The following is a 22,324-nucleotide window of genomic DNA, read 5'->3' on the forward strand; positions in this document are numbered from 1 at the left end:
TATCGCCCAAAACGTAACATTTGAAGTGGATCAAAACCTTTTTGAAAGTTATACATGAATTTTGAACAATACCCGTTCTTGTCTTAGGACAGCTTTGATTAAATTTTTTGATCCACTTCAAATGTTGACTACTGCAAATGCATTATATACGATTTATAAACTCTAGTATAGAAAATATATTCAAAGATGGTCATCTGTAGAGCAGTGGTTCTCAGCTTTTTAACTCGAATGATCCCTTCTTCATATTCAGTAGATTAAAGTTATTCCATAATGAAGAACCATTTTGTGTTACCCAAAGAACATTTTTTAGTGAACAGTTCTTAAAATAACCATTTCTTTCTTCGTGAAGAACATTTGAAAGAAAGAACTCTGGGATCGGGCCAAAATACCAAGCTCGGAGCCCTCTCCTTGGACAGAACGCCAAATATGGATTCATCTTAAGTTTTACTCAATCTGATTATTTAAGTGTGACCTTGTGAATTAACAGAAACTGGTGTGTGAGTGGTGAAGAAAATTCGTTTTGTGAAGAACTGTACGTTCTTGAGTAAATTTATATTTCAACATAATTCATTTAAATCATTTGAAGTCATCCCTAGTTGAGAACCACTGCTGTAGAGGGAAACGAGTTGTAGAAGTTACTTCATTGTGGAACAAAACTGATCCATTCAATGTTTTGTCCAAAATGAGCAATCTTTCTCATGGTTATAATGCTTTGTAATGCTTTACAAACTGCTGAGGGCTGCAAAATAACGGTGTTGCCCAGATATCTAGAGGATAAAATGGTTTCATTGTCTTGTTTTTGCTGACTCAAATATGTTTTACTTTTGCTGTGTAGAAATAAATCATGGCAAGGATGACAGGGAATGAAGGAGCCCACAAATTTTCCAGTGAGATCCAGAGGCCGGGTCTACCGCCACAGCATGACACGGACCGGATGGGAATAGTGATCCAGCTGACGGACACCGAGGGTGAATGGGACAATCTTGATGACAATGACCTCATTTTCACCTTGGACTGTGATGGCAAAAAGTCACTCAGCTCCCTCCATAACCGAAGACCATGTTCGGTCGACATTCAGACAGAAGGGGATTGGGGTCCCAGCTCATCCGCATTCAACGTTCCTCTCTCTCCACCTTCATCAGGCTCCCTGGGAGACTCTTTTCTTCCGGGGTCTGGCTTCCTCTCGCCTTCCCACCGCCCCTTGGCCAGCTTAGTGAAGTCATTATCTACAGAACTGGAACTGAAAGAGTCTTCTTTAAAGCCCAAACCATTCCTCAGCCTTGTAAAGTCAATTTCCACCGAGCTTTCTCGCAGTGAGCCCGAAGTGTCTCAATCCAGGTCTGATTCCAAGCTCAATCTACACTTGTGGACGCAATTCACCCAGCCCAAAAGCCGCAATGGTGACTCCCGCACCGCCCCTCCATCTCCGGTCAACCTGTCCCCCACTGAGCCCAAAGCAAGCTTCTTTAAAATGGAGCTGGAGGACACCCGACGCAAGCTCTCAGAGGCCATGCAGGAACCTCTGAGCATGTTCAGTAAGATCATGCGTGAGGACAGTGCTGGCAGCCCCAAGCACCAAAGGAGCACTGGATCGATGGACTCTCCAAGCTACAAAAACGTAGGAATCGGGAAATCGAACACTGATTTGACTGTTTCCGAATCTCCGAAACGTGCTAGGAAAGTAGAAAGTGAGGTTCTACCGGAGTGCAACTGGCCTGTGAGACATCGTAAACGGTGTATGCAGAAGTCCTCCCTCTCCCATGACCACTGTAGCAAACAGATAGACATTGGACAGGTGGTGGAGACCAGTATTAACAAAATTGATCAAGATTTGACAAAGCAATGCTCCTCTCCAGTGCCAGGAGTGGCTCTTGGATATATTGCATTTGTGTCATACTGCTATTTTATCATTCCTTTGTCAGCGTATTGGTCTGGCCTGTTCCTTGGTTTAGTGTTTGGATTAATTTTGGGGCTTGTGCTCATCCATTGGGGCTCCGTCAGAGATGTGTCCACCAGTCACCCACATGGGACCCCCTATAATAACATTCTCTTTGAAACCCTGCAGAGCAATGTACCTTCCCTCAAGGTGAGTTGCATTTTCATTGTGAATACATTTGTTAAAAAGAATTGGTGTTAAACTATGTACATGCAATGGAAACTTGCATACATGAATATAATGCATGCACTTGTAATGTAACCCAGAATAGCAAAACATTTTTTGGACAATATGTAAAAAAAAAAAAAAACCTGTAATATATACAATATGCACTTATATATGCCTAAATGCTCACCAAGGGCGCATTATGTGATCAAAAATACAGTAAAAAAAAACACTAATATTCACAATATAGGACCTTTTAAGGGTCTATTTCCTTTTCTTCTGTGGTCAGTGTTTTTTACTTCTCTCTTTACTGTCACTTTGATATATTTAAATATCATTTTCCATTATACATTTATCTTAGTAAAGATATTTTCAATTAAAGACATTTTTAACTAATGAATAATACCCATATTTATTAACCATATGTGATAGGCCCATTTTCAACACAATGTTTCTGTATATAAAGTATGAAAAATCAAGTTAGCGAAAGTTGCATACCCTGAATATCCACTTATTAAATTTTTATTTTGAAATATCAATAACAATTTAAAAGTTGTTCTTACTGTGACTTTATCAAATTTCCCAGCAAAAACAAATGCATCAGGACACAGAGGCAGACATTTTGTAAATTGTTTCAAGCATAGATATCCACAATAAAGGATAGATGTCTTACGGAGGAGTCTCTATCATTATCAACGGCGGCCATCTTGTCACAGGCAAGCTTTCTGTCGGGCTCTGTGGTTCCTGATCTAAGATGAGTGATAAGCACGAACAGAAATACTCTTATCTCATTGAAATCTTGACGGATTTACAAACGGTTTGGTTTCTTACAAACGTAGTAAACATGGCTATAATTCTGGATTATTATTTATTTATACACGTATTATTCATAATGCAGTGTCATAACTACATCTCTGATGTTTATAACAAACCAAACCGTTTGAAAATCGGTAGAAAATTGAGCAAGTTATGGTTATTTAAATAGTAAATGCACCATTGAAACACAATGTTACGAGTGAGCGAGCTGCCTGTGACAAGATGGCCCCAGGTGTGGACGTCGACCTCTATAGGTGGTTTGCAGTCACGTGATTGTGTTGACGCGCGGAATGCAGATGGAGGGCAAGGAGTGAAGAGCGCAATGGACGAGATGGAGGAAAATCCGTACTGTACTACTTTAGACGCTATTACAAGAGAAATATATAAACAGAAAATCGAAACATGTTGGACGTGATCCTTACGTTATGAAGAGGACCGATTTTCAACTGAATTGAGAGATTTGCCTGCCATCGAGGCTGTAGATATCAGCAACTAACACGTCTTACAGACATACTTTGACTTTACAAAGTTCGGAAACTGGTACGTTACACGAACAGCCACATAAGTGTATTTAAACACTTGAATATATATATAATGTAAATAATGAAATTATTTAATGTAATAATGTAATTACATAAATAATGTAATTATAAGCCACATAAATAATGTATTAACTCACATTTGACAAAGTGATCACTGCACACACACACACACACACAGGCATTTTCCCATTCGGCTCCTCCCGACCGCAGACGTAGGTTTGCAAGGCATTTTTCCCGGTGTTTTTCTGTAAATTTCTTGTATTTTCCCCCCTTATGAACAACAACTTTTGGTACACGATAAAAACTCCTCGTGGTTTGACCGATTTGAGCGACCATAAACGACGCAAAATATAGGCATTTTGAGTGTGTTATAGTGCTTCCTAATGTAGAAAATCACTTCCTGCCCTCCATCTGCGTTTCGCGCCATGGCAACGCAGTGGCGTGATGTCACGTGAAAACAAGCTATTGGCCAGCAGCGCGGATGAGACATCTAGCCTTTATTATGGATATCTATGGTTACAAGTCTTTCTACTTCCTGAAGAGCACTGATAATCCATGAAGGGGCAGAAGACATGTTGGGCTTTTCATTATAGGGTTAAATGCTAAGAAAAGCAACAGAACTTGCAGACTGCTATTAAACCAAATGTGTCAAAGCTGTGTCAAAGTCGAATCAGTTTTTTTTTTAACACAGTGCAAAGAATTTCAGTGTCTAAGTCTCTCCAAAAACTGAGAAAACCCCTTAATACCAATCTGCTGTGTTATAAACTCTGCTCTTCAGTGTCTGATGCAGAATAAAATACACCCACTGCTCGTCACAGCTCTTCTCCTGATGCCCTACTTCTTAAATTTGTCAGTCTTTGTGCTAAAACTTTGTAGCAAGGATGCAGAGATTACAGTAGAGTTTAAGCAAAGTCTATCTGTGTTTCAGGGCTGGATGAACGAGATTTACATATATGATCCAGAGACTTATCAGCCCTCTCTCATGCACTCTGTGTATGTCACATTGGATGGACCCTGTTTGCGGCTTGACTACCCACGTAACAACATTCCCCGCTGGGCTGCCTTTGATGAGCCCTGCTACGAAAAGCAATTCACCCACTCACGGATATTTCGACTCACTGGCAGCAAGGTTTGTGTCCCACTGATTTTAGCCCCTTAATTGAAAGAGGTGCATTGCCCTTCACTGCGACACAGTTTTCCTTATGGTCTCTAAATCCAAATAGCTTGAATTATAATGTGGTAGAATGTTGCATAGATGTCACATAATCATAATGAAGTTGTTGTCTTGGTAACAGGTATTTCTTCTGCCACTGGCTTTGGCACACAAGAGAGTGTGGAACAGGAAGTATCCTATCTGCATACGTTTGGCTGAAGAAGAAGGAGCTGTGGAAGAAGACGAGACAGTAGAGGGTCCGGTCGAGGTTCAGAAAGTAGAGAAACAAACTGGATCTATGACTAATGTTTCCATTCCTGTCACACTTTACCTCTTTGGACGAACGGGACGGGAGAAAGAGGAATGGTTCCATCGACTGTTTTCTGCGTCCATTCACAATGAAGAAGACCATTTTGAATCTATATTTGGTGGTAAAGTTCAAATAATTTATGATGAAGTAAACATACAACATGAAAACAAGAAACAAAACGTAATTTGACAAAATATGTCAAAAAATGTTTTTTTCATATGTGTATCATATTTTATTTATGCAACGTATTTTATCTGGCTTTTAAATTAATTTATTGATCATTTTGTTTTGATCTATTTTATTTTTGTTGATAATTGAACTTGAACAACTTAACTTTGTGGTTGTCAAAAACAAAGAATGACTATTAAATGCCCACTCCAAAACATTTTAGGCCTAAATACGTATAAGATTATATATGAAGAGTTCAGATGCAAAAGCCTCTAAATGCCATTTGAAATTTTCTTCTTTAATGATGATTTCTATCAAACTTGTATATTTAAGTTCAGTGATTTCACTTAAATGGCAATGATAATTACCTATTAATTGTTATTTAAGTGAAATTACTGAACTTAAATATACAAGTTTGATAAAAATCATCATTAAAGAAGAAAATTTCAAATGGCATTTAGAGGCTTTTGCATCTGAACTCTTCATATATAAATGGGTTAGTTCACACAAAAATGAAATTTCTGTCATTAATAACTTACCCTCATGTTGCTCCAAACCCGTAAGACCTTCGTTCATCTTCGGAACATCTTCGGTCTTATTTTTGACGAAATCTGAGAGCATTCATGTGACTGCAGTGGTTCAACCTTAATTTTATATAGCGACCAGAATACTTTTTGTTTGCAAAAAAAGGACTTTTTTCAACAATTTCCTAAATGGGTATGATTTCACTTTTCTACCTTTAGTTAGTTCAAAGCAAAGGAAGATATTTGCTTTTTAAGAAAATTTCGACAACAAACAGGCTGGTAGGAACTACACGACATTCCTTCCGGGTTAGTGCAACATAATTAAAGCAACATAAATTCATCAACTAACCATTCAGAGATGTCCTGTTGTATTCTAGCATGTTGTCACTTCTTCTTGAGTCTCTCCATCTTTGACTGACTCCGTTTTAACATTAAAGGAAGAACAGTTTCTGTTATTTTAGTGTGTCTGCCTGAGGAAATCGCAGCTGCTAACACACAGGAGCTCTTGAAACCCCGCCCTCTGCAGCAGCTCATTTGCATTTAAAGGGCCAGTCACAATACTGTGCGTTTTTGCAAACCCTCAAAAAGTGACTTCAACTTCAACATGCTATATAAAAATATCTGTGGGGTATTTTGTGCTAAAACTGTGCTAAAACACACACACTCTGGGCACATCAGAGATTTATTTTACATCTTGTGAAAATGGCATTTTACCACCCCTTTTAATTTCCGTGTCAGTCTAAGACGTTGTTCATGTTGTAAACAGTGCAGCTTTTCACACTGGCTCAGTATTAGCTGGATCCTGCCTCAGCATCAGCATGGTACTCACTTGAACAGCCAAATTGTTGAAGTCGTAATTTTTTATTTTTTTTGCGCACAAACAGTATTCTCGTCGCTTCATAACAATAAGGTTGAACAACTGTAGTCACATGGACTATTTTAACGTTGCTGTGTATAACAGGGCCAGAAATCTCTCGGATTTCATAACAAATATCTTCATTGGTGTTCTAAAGATGAACAAAGGTCTTACGGGTTGAGAACGACATGAGGGTTAGTAAGTAATGACCGAAATTTCAATTTCAGGCGAACTATGCCTTTAATGTAATGCATACAGTATTGTCAGTCATATATACATGAAACAAGCAAGAAAGAGGCAAGATTTCTGCACTAAAAAAAAAGAAAAAAAAGAAAAGAAAAAAAGAATATCACTTTAACAATTTATTTATTATTATTTTTATTAACTATTTGCATTTATTTTATTTTATTTTAAAAATTGCTTAGAATCAACATAAATCCTTTCAGTTAAATTCATTCATTCAGTATAAATATGGTTCAAATATGGCTAGATGTGGTACAACAATATTCGATTAGTTAAAGGGGTCATGAACTGAGAATTTTTTTTTAAATTTTAAAATACTATAAAAATATCAAGTTTCAAAACTAAAAACTTTCGACGCAGGCTTTGAAAACAGACTATTACAAATAGGGATCTTCCGGCAATGGCACGAACATAAATAACTATATTTATTCAATTTCTAATGCCTGATCTGTGATTAGGGATGATTTCTGATGTGTAATTATTCAAGTTCAGACAGATTTTCTTTCTCTCAAAATCGTTCAATACTGTTTGTGCATCAGCAAATCAAGCTAGTCACTAAACAATCAGCTTCGCATCGTTTCTCTTAGTAGGATGAAAATGATCTGATGTAAATTGTGATTAATTATATACAGAAAGCGATCAAAGAACACTTCCTTTCCAATCACCCAAGATGTCAATCACACAGTGCAAATTTATCTGGACACTGCACAACGAAAGCATTCGTGAGAGTGCAGAAATGTTGCAATGATGAGAACACTTCATTCATGCGATCAATGTGTCACTGTGACCTTTCATGTGCTGGGAATAGATCTAAATTTAATGCTCTAATCTTTTATTATAATCTATAATTATTTTTTCACGATTCGCTAATCTCGATAGCTGCAATAGTAAAAATGTAGTAAAAGATTTTGACAGAGAGTTCCACATGTAATACAAGCTATTTCGTATGCAAAGATGTCAGCCAATCACAGCAGTGGGCATTTACAGTGATGTCACATAACAGACACGCCCCTTCAAACTGAGTTCAAATCAGAGGCTAAAATCAGGCTAGGAAAAATGTCTTTTACTTCTAAATGATGATAATGTTTTATGTAACAATAATACTAACATTATAAGGGCACTCCTGGTAACATTATAAAATAATATAAATAATAATAAATAATAATAAAAATAATCCAGTTCATGACCTCTTTAAAATGTATGAGAATTAAACAAAGAGTAAACACTATTCTAATAATTTCTTTTGGTCTTTAGATAAATCTGTAATGAGTGAGGAGAACACTTTTGGGCTGTCACATGGTGGTGAAGGCTCAGTCAAGGACAGCAGTGAAGATCTGGTTGGCAGAGCGAAGGAGAACATTCTACCAGACTATAGTTCTTACATGACCAGTCTCGTCTTCTCAGCACACGCCAGTCCTGTCCAAAGCCCCTGCCAAAGCAGCACCCAGGGCAGCCCTACTGACAAAGAGCAGGTGAGCTTTAAACAAACATGCTTTGTGTGTCATAGAATGCTTTGTGTCAGTGAACAAGCTTTGTCATCCCGGCAAACGAACAAACCGTGAATAATCTTTGTCATGTGACATGTACAAAAGGCTCATGATATACAGATGTTGCCAAAGCATGTCAAAGTAAATCTTCTACATGGCAGGTATGTCAAAGCACATTTATAATATTTTATTTATTTTATTTAAAAGAGACAGTGCGTATTTAAGGAGAACTCTGGCGCAAAATGAACCTTTGGTCTAATAAAACATTGGTACCTAGTCAACCGTTCTCTGGGATTTGTTTTCATGATAATCGAATGTAAAGAGTTTTATCTCTAAAAACTGATTATAACGCTAGTATATGGGGGCATATAATAGGTAAAAAGAAATCGCTAGTTTATACCACTAACAAGGCTCAAAATAGCCCCACACTAACACAGTAACATAATGAGGGTCCCTACATGCAAAACGAAGCATTGAGAACTTTGTTAGTGTACAGTCCGTTTAATAAGAAGATACAGGCAGGAGCCATCTTTGTAAAACAGTCTTGACAAGTCGAACCACAAATGTGGTTCGTAAAAGTAAAGTATGGTATACATTTATATACTTAAAACAATACAATAGTGAACAAACCCATACACATAAAATACAACAAATACCATTAATGGTTACAAATTTGATGTGTTTTGAGCGGACATTCTCTCACGTCAACCAGTAAGATGTTCCAGATCTCTTGGACAGTTGAAGACTGGAAAAATGTTGCCTGTTCTGATGAGTCTCGATTCCTGTTGAGACATTCAGATGGTAGAGTCGGCATTTGGCGTTTAACAGAATGAGAACATGGATCCATCATGTCTTGTTATCACTGTGCAGGCTGGTGGTGGTGGTGGTGGTGTAATGGTGTGGGGGATGTTTTCTTGGCACACTTTAGGCCCCTTAATTGACAATACATGTTGTCCACATGTAAGGCACCATACAATCACATCTCGTGGAGGCCCTGGTTATATCCGTTATTTTCAATTGAATGTACTCACTTAGTGGGGGTGGGGCCATGTAGGATCTTATATATAGCACAGACATATTTGAACTTTTGAAAATGTTTAAAGTTTAGCAGGCTATATTTCTGCAGGATTAAGCGGTGATGATATGAGAGTGGTTTTCCAGGCTCCAGCAAAGATTTTTAAAGCTTGTTTGAAAAGTGACTGTGGCGTTTGTGAGTGAAAATATGAGATGTTGGCTTTACATGATGGTGAATTGTTAATGTATAAAGTTTAGCCATTAATTATTAACAAAGCTTCATTCCTGTGGGTGTGGGAAGTGTGTCAGATGCTTAGAGACGGTAGCTAAAAAAAGAAAAACATGTTTCATTTAAGTGCAGGAAATACTATTACAAAGGTTTTTAAATTGTTTACTGGATTTAAATCTTTTTTTTTTTTTTACCGAAAATTAAAACTTTTACTATCTATACTGTATATGTTTTACGGACATGCAAGGAAGATAAAGAAGATGACAAATAACAAGGTTTATTTACATAGCTCAAAACTGTTAGTGAGACAACATGGAAACACCACACATAAAAAACTTAAATACACAGAGACTTTTAACTAAAGGATGAATGTAGTTAGTGTCCAATGAAACTAGAGCAAAGGAACACCTGACGAGTAAAAGTAAAAAAAAAAACAGAACATGAAACTGACAATATGAAAATGTGCCTCCAAAAATGCAAATATTTCACATATTCTCCAATGATTCATTAGGCTACCATTCAAAAGTTTGGGGTCAGTATCATTTTATGTTTTGGAAAGAAGTCTTTTATGCTCAACAAGGCATTTATTTGACCCAAATACAGTAAAAATTAATATGAGCTGTGCTGTGTAGATGCTTTTAGATGCTTTTTAGATGATATTTATACTTAGCAGATACTATTTGCACCTCAATGTAGTATATTTGAAAACAGTATGCAATACTAACAACATATTCAGTGCTTATGGTTATATTTATTAAAGTCATAAATGGATGCTGACTGTTATGGTACAAAGGTTTAGCTCACCCAAAAAATGAAAATTGTGTCTTCATTTGCCCCCCTCATGTCTTTCCAAACCTATAAGACTTTCGTTCAACTTTTTATGACATCTGAGAGCTTTCTGTCCCTCCATGACCACTTTCAAGCCCCAGAAAGGTAAAGACTTAATTAATGAAATCCATGTGACTAGGGTTGGGTATCGAGAATCGAGTATCGATTGGAACCGAGACTAACTTTTCGTTTTTCCCGGAATCGTTCAAAAGTTAAAATTTCGATTCCTAGTTTCGATATTCACAGTCCGCCGAGCAGAAGAAGAAACCGCTGAACAACACCAACGAAGAAGCGTCTACCGGAAGTGTTGGCATAACCACGCGAGTCGAACATGAGTAGCTTACGTCGGCGATCCAAAGTGTGGCTTCACTTTTCTAAAAATAACGAAATCTCGGCAAAATGCAAAATTTGTGACAAAAGGAGTATTTTTACAGAAGGAGTATTTCCTTCAGAAAGGCCGTTGGTTAGCAAGGTTAGCTAAAAATTTTTGACCCTGCCTCTTAAAAGAATCGGAATCGAGAATCGTTAGGAACCGAAATCGAAACAAGGAATCGCAATCGGAATCAGAATCGTTCAAATTCAAACGATACCCAACCCTACATGTGACTCCTTTAACCTCAATTTTATGACGAGACACGAGTGATTTGCTTGCGCAAAAAAACATAATTTACCTCTTTATTTACAAAATACTAATCTCTAACGCACGTTCATGCTACAACTTCTGTTCTCTCATCAACACCACGCATGCATCTCATGAACGCTCGCTGGAGATTAATATTTTGTAAATAATGTGGCAAATTATGTTGTTTTGTGCAAAGCACTTCATAAAATCGAGGTCAAACCACTGTATAGGCTAACAACTGAGGGATTGAGCTCTCATATTTCACTAAAAAGATCTTCATCTGCTTTCTGAAAATGAATGAAAGTCTTACAGATTTGGAACGACATGTGCGCGAGTAATTAATGACATCATTTACATTTTTGGGTGAATAATCCTTTAATCGTCCTTGTCTCTAAAGCCCTCCTCTACACCAACCTGATAAATACGTTATTCCCTCTATTACACACTCGTTCCACTTTTCAAACACCTTCTTCATTTTTTCTTATTTCAATCATCTCTCCGAGCTGATATACAATGGGAAAATTGAGAAAAATGAGTTTGGAATAAGGTGGATTTAAACTTACTTTAATCTCCACCATGCAACTGATCCTGTTTTCAATGGGGTTCCTTTTGCAATTTTGTCAGGCTTAATCAGAAAATGGTTGGAGTTATTGTAAATAGCCTCTGCCAACAAGGCGACCTATTTGCTCTTTGTGAAATGGTAAAAGCCGTTAATGGTTTTGTGAAATCCTGAAGAAACATTTTTTCTGAATTCTTTGATGAACAGAAAGTTCAAAGAAGAGCATTTACATAAAACAGAATGTCTCTACCATCACTTTTGAGTAATTTAATTCATCCTTCCCAGTTAAAAGTGTTTTTTTTTTTACCAACCACAAACTTTTGAATGCTATAGTATGCAGCTGACTAGAAAACCCGTTTTTAATGTTAAAATGTTTTTTGGCATGTCAAAGTCAATTTTCTACATGGTAGGTATGTACAGTATAAGCATATTTATCTAGGTCTCAAACATATTGGCTATACAGTACATGATGGTAAATTACTATATAAAACTGGGTAAATATAATTAATTGACTAAAGATTACCCATTTTTCCCTCCAAATGCAGGAAACATAATACAAAATGCTGAAAGATGTTTTGCAGCATTCAAATATTCTGATACATATTTTAAGATATATTAATCACATTTCAAAATGTTGTTTTGAGGCACATTTTCAAAGTGTCATAAAAAAAATCATAACATTTCATACAGTTTTGGAACTGGATTGATAATAATAATAAAAATGCAAATGCAAATCTTTCACATATTTTCCAAATGATTCAACATATCTCTAGATATGACATTGTACTCCTAAAGTGAGACCAAAAAAAAAAAAATCATGTATTCATATCATCAACAGCGTGATCATCAACATTAAATAGCATATAAATCAAAACTGCCTACTGTTACTGAATGAAATGTCGACCAAGGACAAGATATAAGACTGTGCCAGCATTAGGGGTGTTGATGGACTTCTGAATCTGATCTTTCACGTATTTTCCAAATGATTCAACATATCTCTAAATATGACATTGTAGTCCTAAAGTGGAGCAAGTTGTGCCACTGGACCAGTGTTTTGTTTTCAGTTGAGATGAAATATCTTGAAATATCTTCATTTCTCTTTGTTTAGAGAACAATATAAGTCAAAAAGGGGGCAGCATACCCCACATTGGAGAAAATTACAATGTTCTTCCATCACCCTCTTAGGAGCAGGCCTTTTGTTGCAGTGACGACGACACAAAGCCGGTCTGGTTGAACGCAATAATTGGTCGAATCTTTTGGGACTTCCTCCATGAAAAGTACTGGGCTGATAAAGTCCAGCAGAAAATACAGCGAAAGCTGAGCAGAATTCGGGTAAGGGAGCAGATAGGAATTATGTCATGTTCTTTATTTTATTCCTCAAGTGAAATAAATAGATTATGCTAATAATAGTCCTACCCTGTGTGCATGCGTTTCTGAGTTTACCCTCTTTTACCACAGTTGCCTTACTTCATGGATGAACTGACCCTCACCGAACTGGCCATGGGCTCCAGTATGCCCCAGATAACAAGTACTTCACTACCACAGGTCAACAGCAGAGGTGAGTGGGGCTCCTAAGAGCCTCTTATAAAAGAGCATATTAGGTCATTCATCCATTACAACTGCTTGGCTGTATGTGTTATGTTGCTGCACTGAGCAGTAGACGAGATGTTATTATCCTTCTGTAATCTCAGGGATCAAAGAAGCGCGTAACATCACGTCACGCTCCTCAGCGAATAGGAGCTCGTGTGTGAGCGTGTGCACACGTGTCTGTTTACTCGCTCAGCTGGATGGTGAAATGCTTAATGTGAAGCATATGCGAGATGTATTATCCCCACGAGAAGTGAAGCTGTTATTGTGTAGGTCACAGTGTGTGCCTTTTATTCGCCGCATCATGATCTGTGAGCATTATGTAACATGTAATGGCTTTCAACTGTCTGGCTCCCTCGCTCAGGTCTCATCCCATTTATGGATTTATAATGTGTGCTAGTAGACTTGAGCATTTTACTTCACATCGTATCGGTTTAATCTTGACCATATAGGTTAGTAACACAGTTTTTGCACCTTGCAACATTATTAGTCAATATTACAATTAAAATATGTGAGCTGAGCTGAGCTGATATATATAACATTTTAACCCTCTGGTGCTCTTCGTTTCAGAGTCACACTTGTTATCTTCCCGGTCAAAAGTGGACGGACACCTAAAAACGAAACTTTCTCCATCCCAGTAAAACCAATGCAATTTATTTTTCTTCTATAATATTTATTCTTTTTAATTTAGTATTTTGAGACAATTTAATTGAATTTATTAATATTTATGCAATATTTATGGTTTATTTTTGCCATGGAAATATATATATATATATATATATATATATTTTTTTTTTTTCTTCTATATTTTCTTTTTTTTTCTTTTTCAAAAAAATATTCATGAAGAATTTTAGTTTAATATAGAGTCTAGGCCTTCAGAAAAAAAAAAAATTTTTGAAGAAAATTAGCACCATCTGGTTACAGTATAGAGAAAAAGTGTAGAATCATGGTGTAACCACTAGATGGCATGTACAGCTCTCTATGGAGAGGCATGTGAATTCCCCAGCTGTTTATGAACACATTTTTTTGTTGTTATTGGTGGTGGATTTGTATATATAGTTGAAACAATCTCAAAAACTATTTCTTATAAAAAAAATTGACAAAAAACAAAAATTCACCATTTTTTTTCTTCTTCTTTTTTTTTTTACAATTTCCCATTCATTTCCTATGGGGGTCATTTTTGACCAAAGGCCACAAGTGTGACTATTTTTTTTAAGACCACTTAGCATGCTCAGATCATGACCTCAATTTTTTGTGTGTTCACATACATAATGCCATAAAAGTCACCAAGTTTCGTAACATTGCGATGAAGCTGTGATTTTTAAAAATTCTAAACATACTTTTTGTAATCAAAATTTATTGGTGTGTATGTGTATAAAAGTGTGTTTGTATATGTGTGTGTGTCTGTTTTGCACTCTAGATGTTGTAGAGTGTCACCCCTTTCCTGCGGTGTACTTTTTTTGATTTGTCGATTGTACATACAAAAATTCAGAGAATTTTTTTTTGTCAATTTCCCATTCAATTCCTATGGATCGGCCATTTTTGACAGAAGAGCAAAAGTGTGACTCATTTTTTTACGACCACTTAAATTGCTTGAATCATGACCTCAATTTTTTTGTGTTCACATACCCAATGCCATAAAAGTCACCATAAAAGTTTCATAATTTTCTGAAGAAGCTGTGATTTTTAAATATTCAAAACAGATTTCTTTAATCACAATTTATTGGTGTTTTTGTGTATAAAAGTGTGTGTGTGTGTGTGTATGTGTGTGTGTAGGGGTGGGTATGTCTGTTTTGCACTCTTGATGTTTTAGAGTGTCGCCCCTTCAATGCTGAGCACTTTTTTTCCGCATCGTGGCCGATTTGTAGATTGTACACAAAAAAAAATTCTCAAAGTTTTTGTGTTTTTGTCAATTTCCCATTCATTTCCTATGGTCGGTCATTTTTGACCGAAGAGCACAAGTGTGACTATTTTTTTACGACCACTTAGCCTGCTCAGATCATGACCTAAATTTTTTTTTGTGTTCACATACCCAATGCCATAAAAGTCACCAAGTTTCGTAACATTCCGATGAAGCTGTGATTTTTAAAATTTCAAAACAGAAAATTTTTCGGTCAGAAATGACCGAAGAGCATCAGAGTGTTAATTGTTACTTTTAATTACTTTTTATTTAATTTATAAGAAGAAATCACGCATTTCCTGAATAAACATTTCTTTAATTCTATCCCTGCCATTGACTAGTTATCTCTTCTTTTATGAGAAAGCTCTTCCCTCAGTTCCCTGCCAAAGACGAGTTTTACGACTTTCCGAGTTTTCACTTTTATGGGGTTCTGCATCTTATGAAAGAGTCCTGGATATCAAAACACAGGAAAGAAGATGCAGAAACGTGCGATATCATGTAATCATATCATCAACACCAAAATAGCATATAAATCAAAACTGCCTAATGTTACTGAATGAAATGTCAACCGAGGACGAGATATAAGACTGTGCCAGCATTAAGGGTGTTGATGGATGGACTCCATCTACGTTTTAATAATCATTCTAAATCTGATCCAGATGGCACTCTGATGGCATGATGCAGGACTAGCTACAGCGAATGAACAGACTATTTAGTTGTTGAGCAAGTAATAGCTTGTGCTGCTGCGTCAAAACCCTTGATATGGAGGTTTTAATCCATTTTGAGCATTATTTTGGTACGATTGGTCCGAATGCTGTCTGATTGGATATGCATGTACATGATAATGCAAATTTGGTAAAGAGTTTCATGACTGAACGAGATGTGTATTGCTGAATTTATTAATATGATCTATTTATTGCTATTATTAAAAGAAAAATATCTTTGTGTCAGGTCTATGGTTGCATGTGGAGGTGGAGTACACAGGAGCATTACAGATGACTCTTGAGACCAAAATCAACCTCTCCAAACTTGGGAAGGAGGAAGTCCTTGAGGCAGAGACAGAGTTGGAAGCAATCAATGTGTTGTAAGTTTTTGGAGAATAAAATAACCTTTCTGAATTTAGACAAAAATGTATTATCTCAAAACTGCATGGCATATATACAGTCTACCATATAACCTGCAGAAAAAGAATACTTAAATTGAACAAAAGTGACAGTAAACTATGGAAGATTGTTTCCGCCACTGAATAAAAAAAATAAAAAATAATAATTGGGACTTTTTATCTCACAATTGCAAGATATGAAGTCAGAATTGTGCGAAATAAAGTCGCAATTTTGAGATATAAAGTCAGAATTGCATGATATAAAGTCGCAATTGCGTGTTATAAAGTCAGAATTGCGAGATATAAAGTCAGAATTGCGAGATATAAAGTCAGAATTGCGTGATATAAAGTCGCAATTCTGAGAAAAAAGACTTTATTTTACAATTCTGACTTTTTTTCTCACAATTATGAGTTTACATCTCGCATTTCTGACTTTATAACACATAAGTGCGAGTTTATATGTCGAAATTCTGACATCTTTTCTCTGGCCAAGTTATAAGGCCAATTCTAAGGGGGGAAAAAGAATAACTTAGTTTATAGTTTATACATTTCTGACTTTATAACACGCAATTGCGACTTTATATCTCGCAATTCTCACTTTATATCTCGCAATTGTGACTTTATAACATGCAATTGTGACTTTATATCACATAATTCTGACTTCATATCTTGCAATTCTGATGTAAACTTGCAATTGTGAGAAATAAAGTCAGAATTGTGAGATAAAAAGTGGCGGAAACAAGCTTCCATAGTAAACGCTGTTAGATTACAACACATATTTTTTATTTCAAATAAATGTTGTTCTTTTGAACAAAATCAGCATATCAGATTGGTTTCTGAAGGATTTCTGATGTAAGATCATGTGACACTGAAGAGTTATGGTTGCTTAAAGTTCAGATATGCAACACAGGAATAAAGTACATTTTAAAATATATTTAAATATACTTTGTAAATAGGTTAATTTAAACTGTAATAATATTTCACAATATTACAGTTTTTCTGTATTTTTATCAAGTAAATGCAGCCTTGGTGAACATAAAAAAGACTAAAACCATTAAGACACAGTATAATCCAACACATTCTCATCCTAGGGCGTCATATAGTGACACTTTTGCCAATGCCTATACATCCAACGCACATGGCACACTTTAGCGTCAATGAAACACGCTTCGGTTATGGGTAGGTTTAGTTCTGGGTTTAGTTCCCATATATATCTGCGTCTCATATTGATGCTAAAGGGTGCTATGTGCGTTGGATGTATACGCATTGTCAAAAGCGTCACTATAGACACCTTGGGATGAGAACGTGCTGTATAATCCTAGTATCATTTGTGGGTTTATGTTTATATCTGGTTATGACGAGGTCCTGTCTTGGATACGTTATGCAGTAGCAGGTCCAGGCTCTCTGTGCTGGCTGATAGTGATGAGGAATCCTCAAGTGCAGGATCCTCGGATGAGGAGGACGTTTCATCCGCTGACACTCAAGGAACCCTGACAGAAAAGCCTCTAGCTGGTGTTGAGGGGTAATTATTATTTACTGAACATTTCACATAATTCATTGAACATAATTTGTTATTCTCTGATATCTCAGAGTTTGGGATGTTGCAACTATTTGCATTATTTGGATGGGATGTATTTGTAAATTAAACATCGAGATGTAGTCAAGTGGCTTGCTGACATGAAAATGTAATTTTCTTACCCTCATGTTGTTCCAAACCATTCTTTCTTCAATTGAACATGCGATACATTAAGATTTTAGAGAATGTAAACCCTGCTTTTTGTCCAAACAGTGAAAGTGGATGGGGACTAGAGACAACCATGGTGACCATTCACTTTCAATGTATGGAAAAGGGCAGCTTGGACATCTTACTAAATGTCCCCTTTTGCTTTCCAGCCAAGAGGGTTTGCAGCGACATGATTTTTTTTTTGTGAATTATGCCTATAAAACAGAATCTCTGTCTTTTTTGGGTAATTTGTCAAAAATGCTTCTTAAAATAAATCAAGGCCATCTGATGAAAAATTCACTTTACCTCCCGCAGGGCTGCAGCTGGAGGCCGCACTAGTAGGCGGATTTTGAAATTCGTCGACAAGATTGCCAAGTCGAAGTATTTCCAGAAGGCCAAAGAAAATGAGTACATAAAGAAGAAGATAGAAGAAATGTCCAACACCCCTCTGCTGCTTGCGGTGGAAGTTAAAGAGCTCTCTGGAACCCTGGCAATCAACATTCCTCCTCCCCCCACAGACAGAATATGGTACGAGCCATTCTCGCTCAACTGAACACGCTGGTAATGTTGCATTGGGGATTGAAGCTTTGCTTAAGCTTACACAATGCTTACAGATGTTATCGAAAGCAATCACGCTCCTTAATGATTGGTGTCATTCACTCTTTAACTTTGTTGTAATTAAATTTGATAATTAAGGATTAGAGATAAGTCGGTTAACTGGGCATGATGTGATGAATTCAGTGATGGAAAGAGGAGGAGCAGGATTGTGGACCAATGCAATTTCACTGTGGGTGACCCGTGTAAAAAAATATGTACACTTAAGCATATTTTTGTTTAAAAAAATAGTATAGAATTCAGTCCAAACTGAATGTTATGTTTCCAGGATTTATTGCATGTTAATTTCAATTAAATTTCAATTTATATTATTATTTATTTATATTATATTAAATTATTTATATTTTACATCTTTATATGTAGTTTCATAATTACTTTTATTGCCTTTGAAATATGGTTAAATTATATTGCTGGATGAACTGACAGGCATATATGGTTGGTTACTAAAATATGTAATTTCTATTGAAACTTGTGTCATCTATTTAGTAGAATAGTCTATTCATAATTACACATTTTGCAATTATCAAGTAGCAGCTTAGTACAATTGAAATATACTAAATCAATGTAATGTTGAACAACACACTACAGATAATCAAATACTTAACTTGTGCTTTACTATGTTACTGCAAGGGCTAATTTATATAAAGACCCATTCAAATTCATAAAGAAGTTATTCACCAGTGAGAAGAATGGCATTTTAAAAGAAATTTTAAAATGGCATCTCTTTTTGAGCTAAAGAGATATTTGGAGGAAACGCATACAGATGCAAAAAGGCATGAGCATATGTCAATTCCATTAGACATGCCACCTATCAATCCACCAGAATACCAAATGGAGGTCTGTGCACTTAAGTGGAAAGAGCGCAATAGACCAGGCTGAGAGAAAGGCAAGAGCTTCATCAACTCCAGGGCCTAATGGAGTCCCGTACAGAGTGTAAAAGAGTGTTTCAGGAGTTCTACGAATTCTGTGGAAATTGATAAAAGTGGCATGGGAAAAACAGGTTGTACCTATAGCATGGCGCAGACCAGGTGGGGTCTTTATACCTAAAGAAAACAATGCTACAAGCAGCAGTCAGTTTCGTTCTATTTCACTATTAAATGTTGAAGGTAAGATTTTCTTCAGCATTATTGCTCAGAGATTGTCCACCTACCTATAGACCCCTTTTCAGTTGGTAAACATGGTGACGTTTTTATGTGGGCGGAGCTTAGGTGGAGGCAGAACGATCGCTCTGGCCGCTTCACTAATGCTAGTTAGCAAGGATTGTTAGCTTTTAAACTATGGATTGTTAGCTTTTAAACTTAGTTTTTAAACAATGACTGGAGAAAATCCGATTTTATCTTAATGTGTAAGGTCACTCACTGTCCAGGACCATGATTGTTATTTCCAAAAGTTATTTTTAACGGACAGAACCAGATTGGCTGACCCGTAGCCTTCACACGCTCACTCAATGCATGGACGATCTGACAGGATTAACGTTACCTCGGTTGAGTGGCCTGACTTCTACACTCACCTTATAGAGAAACTGATCGTAAAGAGAAACTGCGGGCATATAAATCTTTAGATGCCTATAACTAAGCGCTGAATGGTCCTGTAACGTTACAAGACTTGTGTGTACGATCCGCAGTTCTGCCGAGCCAGCGCAGAGACGACATTACGGTGCGATTTTAATCATGTGAATATTTTCTAGAAATAAAAATTCCAGATACAGCATATTCATTTTTCATCAATTATTGCACCAAACAACACAACAAGATGATATTTAATAATAATAAAAGTAATTTAAGCTCCTTACTATGTAGCCGAATCTGTGCTGGTTTGCATTGGCCGCCTCCAGATTTCACTTTGTTTTGCCTCCAACTAGCGCCGTGACGTAACTGTGACGTCGGCGCAAAAGGGGTCTATTAAAGAATGGCTTCATTGACACTTCAAAAATCTGGCATTCCAGGGTTCTCGGGATGCTTAGAACACATCAACGTTATCTGGCAACGAATTCAGTCAGCTAAAAAGGAGAGGAAGGAGCTCCATGTGACATTCCTGGATTTGTCTAATGCATATGGTTCAGTGCCACATGAGCTTCCTTGGGCAGCATTTGATTTTTTCAGAGTACCAATGTCAATAAATTTAGATTTGCAATTTAGTTTCTCAACTCCAGAATTCAGCACTACATGGCAATGCTTAGAGCAGTGTTTCCCAACCCTGTTCCTGGCGGCACACCAACACTGCGTGTATTCTTTGTCTCCCTTATCAAACACACCTGATTCAACTCATCTGCTCATAATCAGGTGGGTTAATGAGCTGATGGGTTGAATCAGGTTTGTTTGATTAGGGAGACAAAGAAAACACGTAGTGTTGGTGTGCCGCCAGGAACAGGGTTGGGAAACACTGGCTTAGAGGTTGGAATAATGGCACTGGCTTTTACCATGGCAATGGAAGTAATCATTAGGGCATCAAGATGGGTAGTAGGAGGAGAGCGCTTGGCTTCTGGGATGCGACTACCGCCAATCAGAGCATACATGGATGACATGACAACCACGACTACAACAGTAGCTTGCACTAATCGGTTATTGGGTACGTCACCCGATAGAATTGAATGGGCACGAATGCAATTTAAGCCCTCTAAATCAAGGAGCATCTCGATAGTTAAAGGAAAGGTAGTAGATAAAACGTTCTTTATTAATGGTGAGGCAATATCAACAGTTTCTGAGAAGCCAGTGAAGAGTCTTGGGAGATGGTACGATGGGGATCTAAAGGACACAGTTCGAGTGGGAGAAGTTAGACGACACGCAATGGAAGGGTTGAAGAGTATAAACATCTGTGCTCTACCAGGCAAACTAAAACTCTGGTGCTTTCAGTTTGATCTTCTGCCGAGGTTGCTGTGGCCACTGACTGTGTATGAGGTTTCTTTGACAACAGTGATAAGCTGGAAGCGTTAATAAGTTCATACATAAGGAAATGGTTGGGAGGTCTACGCTGTCTTAGCAGAGTGGGACTTTATAGTAAAGGAATATTGCAGCTGCCGGTCTCTGCTTTAACCGAGGAGTTTAAGTGCGCCAAGGTCAGACTGGAAATGTCACACGACAAATGTGTAAGGGAGGCAGCAGCTGTGTTAAAAACTGGTGGAAAGTTTGCCAGCAAAGAAATCTGTGGTAGAGGCAAAGGTTGCCCTTCAAATTGGGGATATCGTGGGACAGGTACAGCATGGAAGAGGGGGTTTTTGGCTCAGTTTAGCTCCTCCTAAATGGCACAAGGCAAGCCCTGGGTAAAGAAGGAAGCTGGTAGTCAACGAGGTGTGAAAGCAGGAGGAGAGGTTGAGGTGTAGAAAGGCCATTACCCAGGCCAAGCAGGGAGAGTGGACGAGATGGGAGAGTGTGGAACAACGCAAGATGGGCTGGCAAGACCTTTGGTCAATGGAAGAGAGTAGGATCAGTTTCTTTATCAGGTCAACATATGATGTGCTCCCATTGTTGTGGCAGATTTTCAGTCTCAATTGGCTTTATGCCCAGCTGCACTACTTCCAGAACTTCAGCCAGCTTCTTGTTTCCTGTCTGCCATTATTGGCCAAATTGATTAATTCAGGTGTGTCTGATAATTGTTGCCATGACAACTGAGGTCAGGCACACCTGGATTAATCAATTTGGCCAATAATTGCAGACAGGAAACAAGGAGCTGGCTGAAGTTCAGGAAGTAGTGCAGCTGGGCATAAAGCCCATTCAAATCATCAAAGTCTGGTTCAGGTCTTGAAGAAATTGTGCAGAGTCGAGGTTTCAGGTCTCAGAAGAAGTTACTTTATTGAGCAGGTCAACAAAGTGAAATGTGACCAAGCATCTAATCTTACAATGGTCTGCACACATTCTTATACCTTGTGGTACCCAATTAGCGATCAGATTGTTATCTTTCTCTCTTTGCTCCTCCTTATTACTCCTCCCAAATTAAAACACCTGCATC

At 37.3% G+C, this 22,324-nt stretch overlaps 1 protein-coding gene and 1 long non-coding RNA gene across 2 annotated transcripts in view; one reads left to right on the forward strand and one right to left on the reverse strand.

The window, feature by feature from the left end:
* tex2l (testis expressed 2, like) overlaps nt 1-22,324 on the forward strand; it is a 28,112-nt gene that overhangs the window by 1,966 nt on the left and 3,822 nt on the right. The window contains exons 2-10 of the mRNA XM_039684406.2: nt 836-2,086; nt 4,388-4,588; nt 4,755-5,043; nt 7,968-8,185; nt 12,638-12,784; nt 12,911-13,010; nt 15,891-16,023; nt 17,429-17,563; nt 18,080-18,292. Coding sequence (XP_039540340.2) covers nt 845-2,086; nt 4,388-4,588; nt 4,755-5,043; nt 7,968-8,185; nt 12,638-12,784; nt 12,911-13,010; nt 15,891-16,023; nt 17,429-17,563; nt 18,080-18,292 — 2,678 coding nt within the window. The 5' untranslated portion in view covers nt 836-844. The remainder of the gene's footprint in view (nt 1-835; nt 2,087-4,387; nt 4,589-4,754; nt 5,044-7,967; nt 8,186-12,637; nt 12,785-12,910; nt 13,011-15,890; nt 16,024-17,428; nt 17,564-18,079; nt 18,293-22,324) is intronic.
* Nucleotides 4,580-6,114, reverse strand: LOC148971445 (uncharacterized). Its single transcript, XR_016147010.1, has 4 exons — nt 5,964-6,114; nt 5,630-5,701; nt 4,944-5,031; nt 4,580-4,842 (listed from the first exon to the last, which is right to left on the reverse strand). It is a non-coding gene; the product is annotated as an uncharacterized LOC148971445 (long non-coding RNA).

The sequence above is a fragment of the Pimephales promelas genome, chromosome 17 (assembly GCF_988280905.1).
Source record: "Pimephales promelas chromosome 17, fPimPro1.hap1.1, whole genome shotgun sequence".
NCBI classification, from domain to species: Eukaryota; Metazoa; Chordata; class Actinopteri; order Cypriniformes; family Leuciscidae; genus Pimephales; species Pimephales promelas.